General features: G+C 45.4%; 1 protein-coding gene across 1 annotated transcript; it reads right to left on the bottom strand.

The window, feature by feature from the left end:
• Positions 1 to 1,142: 1,142 nt before the first annotated feature.
• CRYGN (crystallin gamma N) lies at positions 1,143 to 12,739 on the bottom strand. Its single transcript, XM_081163967.1, has 4 exons — positions 10,204 to 12,739; positions 9,384 to 9,632; positions 5,580 to 5,725; positions 1,143 to 1,361 (listed from the first exon to the last, which is right to left on the bottom strand). Exons 1-4 carry the CDS (start codon positions 10,222 to 10,224, stop codon positions 1,226 to 1,228), a joined length of 552 nt encoding a protein of 183 aa, XP_081020093.1. The 5' UTR covers positions 10,225 to 12,739; the 3' UTR covers positions 1,143 to 1,225.

The raw sequence follows: 12,739 nt of genomic DNA, 5'->3' as shown, positions 1-12,739 counted from the left end.
GCCGCATTCCCTTCTGAACGACCTTTCAAGGGCCACATGCCAGTGGTGAATGGGATCAGAGACAAAAGCAGGTAGAGAAAGTCCTCGGAAGTGGATTTAGGGCAGTGAAAGAGGTACTGCTGCAGGAGTGCACAGCCAAAAAGGGTGCCTTCCCAGCGCCTGGTAGGGGGCATCAAATGGCCTCAGAACAGGGTGGCATATTACCAAGGCCCACCCCTGAAGTCCTGCCCATTTCCCCTTTGCACAGTAGGTTCGTTTCTTCACATGCCAACACACAACTCTCTCTATCCTCTCTGTCTCCAATATAGGAATGGAAGGACACATCCCAGCCCAGCAGAAGCTTTTGGAGTGCAAAGTGGGGGTCAGTGAGGGGTGCTGCCTGGGCGGAAATCTAAGGGCCTGAGGTTCTTCATCCCTGATCTAAACAGCCAATGGATGATCTTGCAGAGAATATCGTGCAATGCCTTTAGGAGCGTGGTCGTCACTTAATGTTGAATGTCTCGTATGCTCCTTTGAGACCTCATACCAGGGTCAGTATCAACAGGTGGCTTCCTCGGGCAGTTGCCCCAGCACCTTTCTAGTCTCCACCCTCCACCCCACCAATACCAGCACTAGGTTTCTATTGTTATTATTTTTCAGCAAGGCACTCCAAGCAGCAACTAACAGCTGGACTTCCCTGCCATTTTGACTTGTTCCCATTCCCGCCAATGCAGCCGTGCTCTCGATTTCAGAAGCCCACGTCGTGTTGAAGTCCAGTCGATTTCCTTTTTCATCCTGCTCCTTCTTTTCTGAGAGGGTGTGTGCTCACCTCCACATTTAGAAAGAGGATGTCTAAATGGTCTTATGTGACAAAAAGCAGCTTTCCGTGCCCCTGTTAAGGGTCTTCAAACCCCGTAATTATCTATACATCATTTGAGTTCAAGTAACAACCTCCTTATCCATCTCTGTATCCCTTGCGGTTTATTGTGAGCCTTCAGAATGCACCATTCCATGAACAATGGCACTTTTTCTCCCCAAACAGAATCACCTTCCTACCTCAATTGGCTGGTCCATGTCGGCTACCCATACAGTGCGCTATCAGGCCCTGGACTGCTTAAGCCAATGACCTGCCTGGGCATGTGGAGGAATGCAAAAGAGGCACATCGGATTTCAAGTCTTTATTATTTCACATTTCTAGAGACCAGTAGGGAAGGGTCCAGACTCTTCGTTTTCACCAGGCAGTTAGCTAAAAATAGTTGACAACCCTTCTGATTGACTGGATGTTTGCACAGGCAGCTTGCCACTCACTGCAGCTGCTGTAGTCACCTCTCTCGACCACATACATCTGGCCACGATAGTTAGGTTCCTCATACAGCACCCATCTGAAACAGAAACAAAATGTTTTCTGGTCAAAACACTCCAAGCCACATTCAGAGATGGTTATGGTGCCATATTTGTTTCCTCCAAACAGTTGGCATTTGATGTTAAAAGTTGATCACAGCTAAAATTCTGGTGGCTCCGAGGTGGAGAGATGGACTTGCTCCTTTTCTGAAGGATTGGTTAACCAAAGGTTTAGAAAGCAGCAGTGATGGAGACATTAAACCCAACATATGTATGTCTGGGAGATGGCAGACAAAAAGGAGAAAGAGTTTTTTAAAACAACTGATCACCGTTTATTCACCTTATAAATACAGTTTAACAAATGCATTATCTTTTCCTCGATGTGAATTAGTACGCACATCTCCCATTTGTTTAATGTTTATCTTGCACATATGTTTGTATTTAATGTGTTTATTCTAGATCTCTGTTGATTATTTAATTGTGTTTGGGTGTTTTGGAGATACTGAATTTGTAATATGTTTTGTTATAAGTTCATTGACCTAGACGTCTATCAAATTTACTCGCTCAGCCAACCCCCAAAGTTCTTAATATTGGGAACGTTAATATGAAAAGGCTGCAGAAAATATGCTTTAAGATATCCTCTTTTTCATAAATACATCTAATAAGCCACACAGGGCTTAGAGGCCAATCCACATAATTTCTGGCCAGAGGTTCTATGTGAGCACTGGGGTACATGCCCCACCACATATGCCCTATTCTAGTTGTGCAGAAGAACCCATTGATCAAGGCAGGTGGTTTTCTCAGCGCCTAGTGAGCAATTTGCTCTAAGAAAGGCTGGAAGCTAAGCTAAACCTTTTGAGCCTCTGCCTGCTGCCCATCTCTCCTAGGCCAACCCTCTGACCTACAGACGGGCACTCCTGCGCTCCCTGCCCTGCCCACCTGCTGTACCTCCTGTGCCACTGGACTTTCAGAGTACTGTGGAAGGCACTTGGTTCCTCAGGCCCAAAGGAAAGCACCTGTGAGGGTTTGCCTCTGGTTTTATAGAGCCTGGGTGCTATGGAATCTGGCAATGTGGACTCCCTGCTGAATTCTGGGGTCAGGACTAGGGTTGCCACCCATCCTGTATAATATGGGACCGTCCTGTATTTCCATGTAATATAAATGTGAATAAATCCTATTTCTTAAAGCTACGACGGTCTCCACTGTGTTTTGATTCTCCAAGGAACATAGATCCTGGGTGAGCACCTGGAAACCCCTGGAATCTTGCCACGGCTTGGCAGAGATTGGGGATGGTGCCCAACTTTTGTAACAATAGTCGTACCTTGGTTGTCAAACGCCCTGGAACTCAGATGTTTTGGCTCCCGAATGCCGCAAACCCAGAAGCGATTGTTCCAGTTTGCGAACGTTCTTTTGGAACCCGAACATTTGATGGTGCTTCTGCGGCTTCTGATTGGCTGCAAGAGCTTCCTGCTGCCAATCAGAAGCCGCGATTTGGTTTTCAAATGTTTTGGAAGTCGAATGGACTTCTGGAACGGATTCCGTTCGACTTCCAAAGTACGACTGTATATCCGTCAACTGAGGATAACACTTCATGCATCTGATGAGGTGGACTTTATTTCATGAAAGCTGATGCTGTAATAAATCTGTTACATCTTCAAGGTGCCACAGGACTTTCACCTGCATGGCTGTTAAGGATTTAGGAAGCTGCCTTGCTCCAGGCCAGACGCTTCCTCCATCTAATCCAGGAGTCGGCAAGGCTTACTGGTCATGGGCCGGATCACTCCTGCGGAGATCCTTTGTGGGCCGGGCCAGCGCAGCACGACACCGGAAATCGCTTCTGCGCATGTCCGCGATGCCTGAAATTGCTTCTGCACATGCCCAGACGTTGAAAGTTGCACCTGCACAGAAGCGATTTCTGGTGTCTGGGCATGCGCAGAGGCGATTTCCGGAGCCGCAGAAGAGAGTCCCTGCACCGCACTGGTTTAGCACAGTGCGCGGGGACTCACCGAGCAGGCAGCTCAGCTCGGGGGTGGCTCGGGGGCTGGTTAAACGGCCTCCATGGCCCGTTTCCGGCCCATGGGCCTTAGGTTGCCGACCCCGATCTAATCCACTATTGCTTCTCTTGTCTCTCAGCTCTCCAGGGTTTCAAGCAGAGGGTCCTTTAAAATAAAACAACTAACAACAGCCTTGCAGTTGCCAAGCCTTGAAGAAAAGGCTCCTCCCTGGCCACAGAGCACATCTGACAAGCACTTTGGGCATTTCAGCCAGAGAGCCCAGAACGGTTGTCGCCATCCTGCTTCCCCACCTAGCCGCAGGAACTACCACCATCCCAATCTAGACTGTGGCCCGTAGCATCTGTCAGAGCACCAGGTTGGGGGAGGCTGCCTTTGAAGTTCGGCTTTTTGCCCTCGTAAGAGATGTTCCCTTGGCACGGAAGCACGAAGCAGCATGAACCAGAACTCCAGCTGTGCCTCACACAAGCCAAGCACTCTCTGGCGCGGACAGAGGGCTCCAGCTTTCTCCCAGGCACGCACATCCAAGTCGTGCCTTCCCACTGTGTTTGTTTGTCCAAAGGAAGCGCATGGTACCATGAGGTCAGAGAGATAGTGGGGAGGAGAGAGAGAGAGAGAGAGAGAGAGAGAACGAGCCAATGACATCATAACACAACAACTCCATCACTGGTGAAAGGGTGAGACACACACGATGATTTTTGTTTTTTCCCACCCCCTCAAGAGAACATTTGTTCCTGGTCAGAGCGATGATGGAAATACAACCCTGCGTGATCGCCGGTTTTCAGGGGAAATGTTTTTGGGACAGAGGGAGGGACAGCAAGACTGTTGGCCTCTCCCAGTTTGGCACTTCTAGAGCAAAGGATCAGAAAGCAAGAATGCGAGAAGGAACTATAGTGGGGAAGCTATAATTGGTATTAATCTTTTCCAGAATAAAGAGGCTTGTTAAGCTGATCCTCTCGTGCCACATGCATTATTATTTTTTGCCTCAGATGAACATTTATGACGGAACTGCTGGATTGGATATTGCTAACCTGCAATTATTTATTATTACTACAGTAAGGACTCCACACATAGACCCAAGCCCAGGGTTGGTGGAATGTCATGGCAGCAGAGAGCTGGGTTTTGGTCTCTTTTAAAAGGGGTACCCTGTAGATATGCAAAATAATAATAATAATCAATAACTGTACATGGCTTTTTTGAAGAAAGCAGATGGAAGCTGCCTTATAGTGACACAGACAATTGTTCCATCTGGCTCTGTGTTGTTTATGCTGACTTTGAACTGATCAGCAGTGCTTGCAAACCCCATTTTTTCAACCAGCCACATCTTTTCCTGCCTCACATCTGACATCAGGTGTAGAGGAAGTGGATATTAAGTCCTAGACCCAACCCTGGAACATACAAGAGACGAGAAACCCACTTAGTAGGTTTAACCTGGGGGGGGGTGACTGAAGAAGGGTAGGGACTGGTAAAAGCTACAGAAAGCAACAGGGGCCTATATCTGCGAGTGACTATTCTGGCATGGAACTGCAGAGTCAGAGCTGTCATCATCTATATCAGGGTGGTGAGCCCCCTATCTCCTTCCAGATGTGGATGGACCAACTCCCATCATTGCTGACCTTTAGCCATGCTGGTTGTCAGGGGCTGATGGGAGATGGAGTCTGGCAGCAGCGGTGGGCAATGCATTTCTTGGATCTGCTGCCCCTGTGGATTCTGCCACCTGAGGCAGTCGCCTCATCTTGCCACAAGGGTGGGCCAGCCCTGACCCCAACAGATCTTGCTTCCCCTGTCGGTTTCCAGAACAGACCCAAAGTCCAGCACAAAGCAAGACATCTCTCTCTCTCTTCCCAGCTTTCAGCTCACATACACAACTCTGGCTTTGTTCTCTCATCTATAGCGAAAGGCCTGCCCATTTATTTCTATGGCAGCAGAGCTCACCTTTTCGAGATGCAGACGATGGGTAGTTAACTGGCCAGTCAAAGGAACTGGCATTGACAAACCTTGACAAAGGAACTTGTTTGGCAAGTTTCCTCTTATGTACTCCATCCTCACAGATGCAGTTGCAGGTTCAGAAGGGATCCAGTTTCATCCAGACCGACCAATCTAGCAACTACATCAATAGCAATCTGAATTATCCAAGTGCTAGTTACGTAGTGGAAATGGCACTGTACATGCAAAAGGAGGATTACATGCGGCAACCCTTTATTGCAGGTTGCCCTTGTATTATTTTGACACCCGTGAGTTACTTACGCTCCATCCCCGTAGACTTTGATGGCGTTGATCCAGTTTTTGGCCCAGCCTTGCCTATGCAGGCAAGAGCAATCTTCGGTGAACTCCTGGCTGCGACCACTAAAGTGCCTGCCCTCGAATACTTCGATCCGGTAATTCTCGCCATGCTGTTGGCAAAGGCAGGCCAAAATTAGCTTCATGAAACAGCAGCGGCAAAACCCAGAGGCACCTCGCTTTTCCAAATTCACACTAAAGAGCTTGGTGTTGCGAAATATGAGTAAAAATGTATTTAGAAAAATAACATTTGCACCCTTCTCGTCTTCTAAGGAGCTCCAGGCAACAGAGAGGTTTGGGGGTTTTTTTTCCATTTTGACCCACAGGTGAAAGACAGAAATGTGCCCCAGACCGGCCAGTGAATTCTGTAGCCAGCAAAAAGCCACAGGTGGAAAATGGGTTCAGCATCAGCCCTCGCCAGCCAGCAACTGTTTCATCACTTTCATATTTATTTTGTCTACTGATTTAAAAATTGGTATTCCACTTTTCGAAAACATAGCAAGATCTCAAGAAGGTGGTTAGCAGCAGACATAAAAATATATATCAATAAAAATGTATTAAAACATTTCTTTGAACAAGCAACACTTGGTTCCCCCTCCCCCATACTATATACAAAATATGCCAGTGATTTGTGTCCTAAATACAGAAGTAGTGCAGTGTAGTGGTTAGAGTGTCAGGTTGGGATAGGACGATGTTTACAATTTATTACGCACCCTTTACCTTCAGGTCCCAGGGTGGGCTACGACAATTAAACCACAATATTAATATTTTTTTTAAAAGTGTAAAGCAACTTTAAAATTCAGGAATAAGGTGGGTTCTAAAATACGCATCTCCGGTGTCAAAAGCCAAGATAAAGAAATGTGTCTTCAGTTAGGTCTTCAGACTCAGGTTCAAATCGGTTCTGAGCCGTGAACCTCACTAGGGAATTCTCTCCCTCAGACTATTTTGCAGGATTGTTGTGAGAATCAAATGGAGGTGGGAGAGAAGGACCCATCACTTTACAATATGAGCAACATTCCTGTAAACATGTGGTCATGTTAAGTTCTCCAAGCAGTTAGTACTTTTCTTATTATTGTTGTTTTCAGTGAGTAATTTAATGCCAGACTATGAAAGTGTTCAAACTTCAGCTGGGATGGGGGAAGGGGTTGTTATTGTGGCCAACCTAAAGATTCGCGGCATAAAGAGAGAGAGAGAGTTTCAGACCATTCTCAAGTGCCCTTTAGCATAAAACTTGCACCGGAAGAAATACAAACCACGAAACAACCACACACAAGGTCAAGAAAACAAGGCCACAAGAATGCCACTTTTGACATTTGCAAGAGAACCAGACATCCATACTTGGGAAATGAATTAAGAACCCCACGAGGAACGGAACTATGAGGAGGAAATTCCAAAACACACATCTATTTGAGACTGTTTCACTTAAAACAAACAAACAAAATAATAATCACATTTTCCTTGTTCCTAGTCAAGTCTGTGGTTATTTATACAGGATAGTTGTGACTTTATTAAGCAAGGAAAAGAAACACACACACACACGCCGCCCGCTTCGGTCTCCAGTATCCTGTCTATGCAATTCTTGGAAGGTGAACTGAGGTAAATTGCTTTGGAAATCTCCCTCTCCTCCCGCTGGTAGGTTTGGTAGGTATTTGTGAGGGAGTCTGCAGACAGGTATAAAGTTCTTTTTAGAAAAAAAAGAAAAAGAACCAGCAGACAGAGGACATATAATATATTTATAAATGGAATCATGTATGAGAAGACTTGGCTGAGGTAGAGGAAGGCTTGTGGCATTCTTTTGGTGGTGGAATGTCAGATATGCCTGAAACCTCTGATGGCAGTCCAAAAAACAACAACCAAATACGAGGTTCTCCCCTGTTCCCCGTCTTGTACATACAGTGCACAAATGCACAAATACACACACCTTCCACTGCAATACAAATTTAGGCTGAAGACAGGAAATAGTAGTTAAAAATTGTTGAGGGTACTTTGAGGGAGGGCTCCATTCCTGTGGTGTGTATGTGTCTTATTGTATTAAAAATATTATTTTTTTTGCTCTTCAGCTAGTAAGCTTGCAGAATGCCTTACAAAAAAGGGCAGCAGGGGAGCTAACCCATTAACAGCACAAACCAGTGCATGTCTAAAAGAAGTAAGTCCCATTGAGTTCTATGGGTTGTTTCCAACTTAGAGTAGAGCCACTTTATAGGCATAAGATAGTCCTGCTCATTAAGTACAATGGGTCTACTCTTGAGAATGCCTCACCACCCACAGCTACTGCCAGGAGACTGAAGTAGGACATATCTAGTGGATCTTAATGACTGGGTGGGGCATTCCTTCAGATACTTGGGTTCCAGGTCATTCAGGGCTTTATGCACCAATATTAATAAGTTTATTTGAGCCTGGTAATGCACAGGCAGCTGCTGTGGGGACTAGCGAACCAACTGGAGTTTGAAGAAGATAACAGAGGCTTAGACAACAGAAAATAGTTGCCTTGCCACTCCTCCTCAGGTGACAGCTTAGAACTGATGAGCAGCCCCAAGCAATGAACTTGGTCCTTCAACCACCAACCCACAGAACTACCATCTCGTTGGGCTTCAACTTCAATTTATTGGACCTCAACCATCCCGATACTCATTCCAAACACTGGTCAAGTACTTAAACAGCCTCTTCTGATTCGGGTGAGATAGACCACTCTGTGATCTTCAGATGTCGGGCATCATCATCATCATCATCATCACCACTGAAGACTGGGGTATCACCAACATATTGATTGTGCCTTGCTCCAAATCCCTGGATGACTTCCCCCAATGACTTCATAAAGATGTTAAAACAGAAACTGGGAACACAATGGAACCCAGGAGGACCTCACAGTCTAGAAGCCATGGGGCTGAGTAAGGAGCAAGGGACTCCTATAGGTAGGAACAGAACCACTGGGAGACAGAGGCACCAACGCCTAACCCAGAAGGATGCCAAGGTCCAGGAGATACAATGTCCTTGTTCTTTGTCTTGCTTGATCACATGATGATGGCACAAAGACCTGGGCTGACGGGGGTGGCGCTGTGGGTTAAACCACAGAGCCTAGGACTTGCTGATCAGAAGGTTGGCAGCTCGAATCCCCGCGACAAGGTGAGCTCCCGTTGTTCGGTCCCTGCTCCTACCAACCTAGCAGTTTGAAAGCACATCAAAGTGCAAGTAGATAAACAGGTACCGCTCTGGCGGGAAGGTAAACGGCGTTTCCATGTGCTGCTCTGGTTCACCAGAAGTGGCTTAGTCATCCTGGCCACATGACCTGGAAGCTGTATGCCGGCTCCTTCGGCCAGTAAAGCAAGATGATCGCCACAACCCCAGAGTCGGTCACGACTGGACCTAATGTTCAGGGGTCCCTTTACCTTTTATGAAGGCAGTGTTTAATCCCCTGGAACAGACAAGCCTGCCCAGGCATGTAGAATGCATATTTTAAACTGTTTTTAGTTTATTGCAATTTTTTTAAAAAACGTTTTAAATAGTTGTTGTTTACTAATTTTACTGGTAATTTTATTGTTTTATACTTTGTAAACTACTTTGAGGTTTTTCTTCTATCGAGGTGCATAATTTTTTTACGAAAAGTAATAAATTATGACCATTCCGGCAAGTTGTTAAAACATACAGTGATGCCGAAGACATTCCAGACATCCTCCCAAAGGGCAAGAGTGACAGACACCTGGAAACAGACACTCCCTGTGATAAACAGGTCCTGTCCTGTCACTCATCAACAACAAAAAAAGGAGCACTAACCATCCCAACTGGCTTGCAGGATCCCATTCGGTCATTGTGCCCGTTCCAGCGGTGGAAGCCAGGGTATTCGCCATGTTCCAGGATGTACTGCTGGCCTCGGAAGTCTGCGAGGCTGAAACAGATCCAGGCTGCGCTCTGCACACAGATGGAATTGACTCTGTTCATGAAGCCCCGCTCCTGGAAGTTGTCGCAGGGCCCGCTAACCTCCAGCTTCCGGCCTGTGAAGCATTTGCCTTCATAGAAAGTGATCTAGAGGAAAGAGGACGTTCCACGGATTGAGCTGCAGCCATTGCGCGGCCCCACGACCCCCCGGTATTCCAAGCAGATGGAATCCGCTGCCAGACGGATTTAATTTTGCTTTCAACGAGAGTTCATTGAAAGCTGGAAGTATTCTTTTAATGAGACATTACAGCTTACAACACTGTGTGTGGCTAACAATGCAACCTCTTGGGGTTTTCTTTTCTTTTATAAACATCACTTTTTAAAATTGTGTATTTAGATTAATTAAGACACACTCCATTGTATTTCCCAATCCTCATTATCCTCTCGCTTTCATATGCTTTTCCTTCTCTGGAGTTGCCAGATTCCTTGCGTTTTAAGGAACGCCCCTTAATCTCAGACCACCCCAGCTTGTGTGGCCCCATCCTGCAAGGCAACACAGTCCCACAATGTTTTGGAAAGCGTAGCTCCATTAAGCCATCCTGTCTCCTGTTGGCATCCAAAGCTTTTATTTTTCCAGCTCATCTCCTCCTCCCTCTTTTTTTAAAAAGCCTCTGACCTCATACATAAGCAAAGTTACAAAAAGGAACATGTTACTTACTTTTCCTGAATACTGAGACATGTTTCACTGGCAACTGCTAACGCAGAGGCAGACTCCCAAATGGGATTTTCAGAGCCACGGGAAGCTCTACTATATATCAGCAGCAGGGAGACCAGGTTGGGTTTGTAAGGCCTGCCAAACAATGCACACTGGGGATGGTTCGTGCCTAGCTGGCAAGAACGGCATACCTCTCTCTCTGCTGATACGGGAGTTTTAATTTAATCCAGACAATTTAACAAAAGAATGACTCGTTGGGGGATTTGAGCAATGAACATCGAACATTTACAGTTCCTTTTAGAGAGAAGCTGTATTTATTATAGGTAACAAGCCGATTTTCATCTGCTTTCCCTTTTAACACAGCACACGTAAGCCTCTCCTCCTGGAGCCCATAGAGTGAGTCTTCAGAAGATGCCTTAGAAATTAGGAATGTGCCCTATACCCTATTGGTCTGTCTAGTCCGGCATTATCTGCTTTAACTGGAAGTTATCTAAAGCTTCAAGTCTATTTTCTCTCTTCCTTCCTTGCCCCCTTTTCCTTGTGTCTCTCTTTTTTTAAAGATTGCAAGCAAGGACTGCCTTGTTTTAATTGTATATAAGCCACTCTGGGAGCCTTTTTAGCTGGATTCTCAGATACAAATGTACTAAATACAAGTAAAGGAACCCAAGATCCTGGATATGAAATACACTGTATGTAAAGTGTAGGAACATAAGAAGCTGCCTTATTATTATGAGAATTTGCATACCGCCCTTCATCCAAATATCACAGGGCAATTCACAACATAAAAATGCAAGATAAAAGCACTAAATACACAAAATACAGGCCTGAAGAATGTTTAGAATTACATCTGAACCAGACTGCAGCAACAGCCAACATACAAACGCGGACTTGCCCTTCTTTAGGGGAAATGGGATCTTCTACTCTCAACTAGAGGCTTCCAACGAGTGTTTCCAAGAAGCAAATTCCTCTGTGGCTCTGCAGAGGCTAGATGTGTTGTACTCACATTTTCCTCGCAGAAAACAAGCCCCTATGGTGTATTAAAGCACAGAATGGATATGTTCAGAGCAGCACCTTCTTGCTACCATATCATGCTGTCCTGCTTCATCAGAAGACCTCATTAAACAATACTGGAACCAATTTCATGTTAAGCCAAGCCCTGAAAATACATTTCTATTGCCAAGCTTCAAAATAATTTCCACATTGCATATGTACCCCCCCCAATTCTATATGGCTTATAAACGCCCTGCAGTACTATAGTTAATTCCTATATAAACCAGCAGATATTGAATGAGATCAAACTGGCTCAGCAAGTGCTATTTTTGTACCAGCACGCAATTTATTAGCAGGAACATTTTATACATTCAAAGCGCTCTAGAGACAAAACTAATTAAATCATATTACCCCTGGGGAAGGAGCTAATGATAATCATTCCTTTTTCACAGTTGGGGAAATTGGGCCAATGGGAGGTCCCAAGCCTCAAGAGGGAATTAATGGCAATGGCAGACTTGAAATCTAGCCCTCCAATGCTTGTACTAGGCCCCCAGGTGCCAGACTGCTTTCATTGCTTGGATCTTGGCAAAGCTTGCTGGATGGAGAAATACAATGCACCATGTAGCGTGCTTCCATTGTGAGCTCGTTATTTTACCGGCATTACCATTTTGTCTTCACAATCAACCCTTCAGGTACAAGAAGGCTGAAGCTGTGATTGGTCACCAACAGGACGCATGACGAAGCAAGGATTTGCGCTCATTCATCCAATCCAATTCTACCTACTGCAGAACCCTTGTTCTCAGATCAGAACTGAACTATGCCATTTGAAAAGGGGGACCCCTAGCGTGTTTCAATGTACGCCCAATATGAAATGTGGGCAGCTGACGGAAAGGTTTATGATTGGCTGCTGTGGAGTATCACTCACTAAGGATCCTCAACTGTGGGAGAGGGCTATTGACCTTGTGACCTTCCCAAATGCATTTGGAAACAGAATGCTGGATGAGACATATCTCTCCTCTGACCAGCAGGGTCCCCAAGTTCTTATGGCCTTTGCTTTCATTATTAAATTAGTACACCCTAAAATTCATGCAACGGTCAAGACACTTTTCAGAATAGCATACAGAGCAGCAACCCAACTGAAGTATCCCAGCCTGTTGAGATGCTGAAAATTTTACTACACATCAGCCTGTCCACCTAGTATATTCACAGCTTTCCAATTTTTGTGTACCGTTTTTGGATGACGAGTAGTGCTGTGACATCTTATTGTGGAATGAAAGCTTTAGGGCCCACATCAAATGAGTGAAGAGAATGAAACTGGATTGTACTGGCAGGAAAGTGAGGAAACATACTGGCAAGGGGGGGACGACCTGGTTCACAAGATTGCGTTCAAAAAGATAATATGCATTCAGTTCACCCGTTACTAGAGCAGTAAATATAACCATAATTATGGCCAGTGGGAGGTAATATACTGCTCAAAGCGCAAGAACAAGCCATAATTCTTCTTCAAAACCTGGAAAGTACAGCCAAATATGTTAAATTCAAAAACTGC

The sequence above is a fragment of the Podarcis bocagei genome, assembly GCF_964188305.1.
Source record: "Podarcis bocagei genome assembly, chromosome: 12".
Lineage (NCBI taxonomy): Eukaryota > Metazoa > Chordata > Lepidosauria > Squamata > Lacertidae > Podarcis > Podarcis bocagei.
Note: the sequence above shows the minus strand (reverse complement) of the source record. Positions and strands in the feature narration are given on the sequence as shown.

Coding starts and splice junctions, on each gene's coding strand:
- CRYGN (XM_081163967.1), bottom strand. CDS start 10,224: ATGTCTCAGTATTCAGGAAAA. Junction 9,633..10,203: donor TGTCTCAGTATTCAGGAAAA/GTAAGTAACATG, acceptor TCTTTCCTCTAG/ATCACTTTCTATGAAGGCAA. Junction 1,362..5,579: donor AAAGTCTACGGGGATGGAGC/GTAAGTAACTCA, acceptor TTTCTGTTTCAG/ATGGGTGCTGTATGAGGAAC.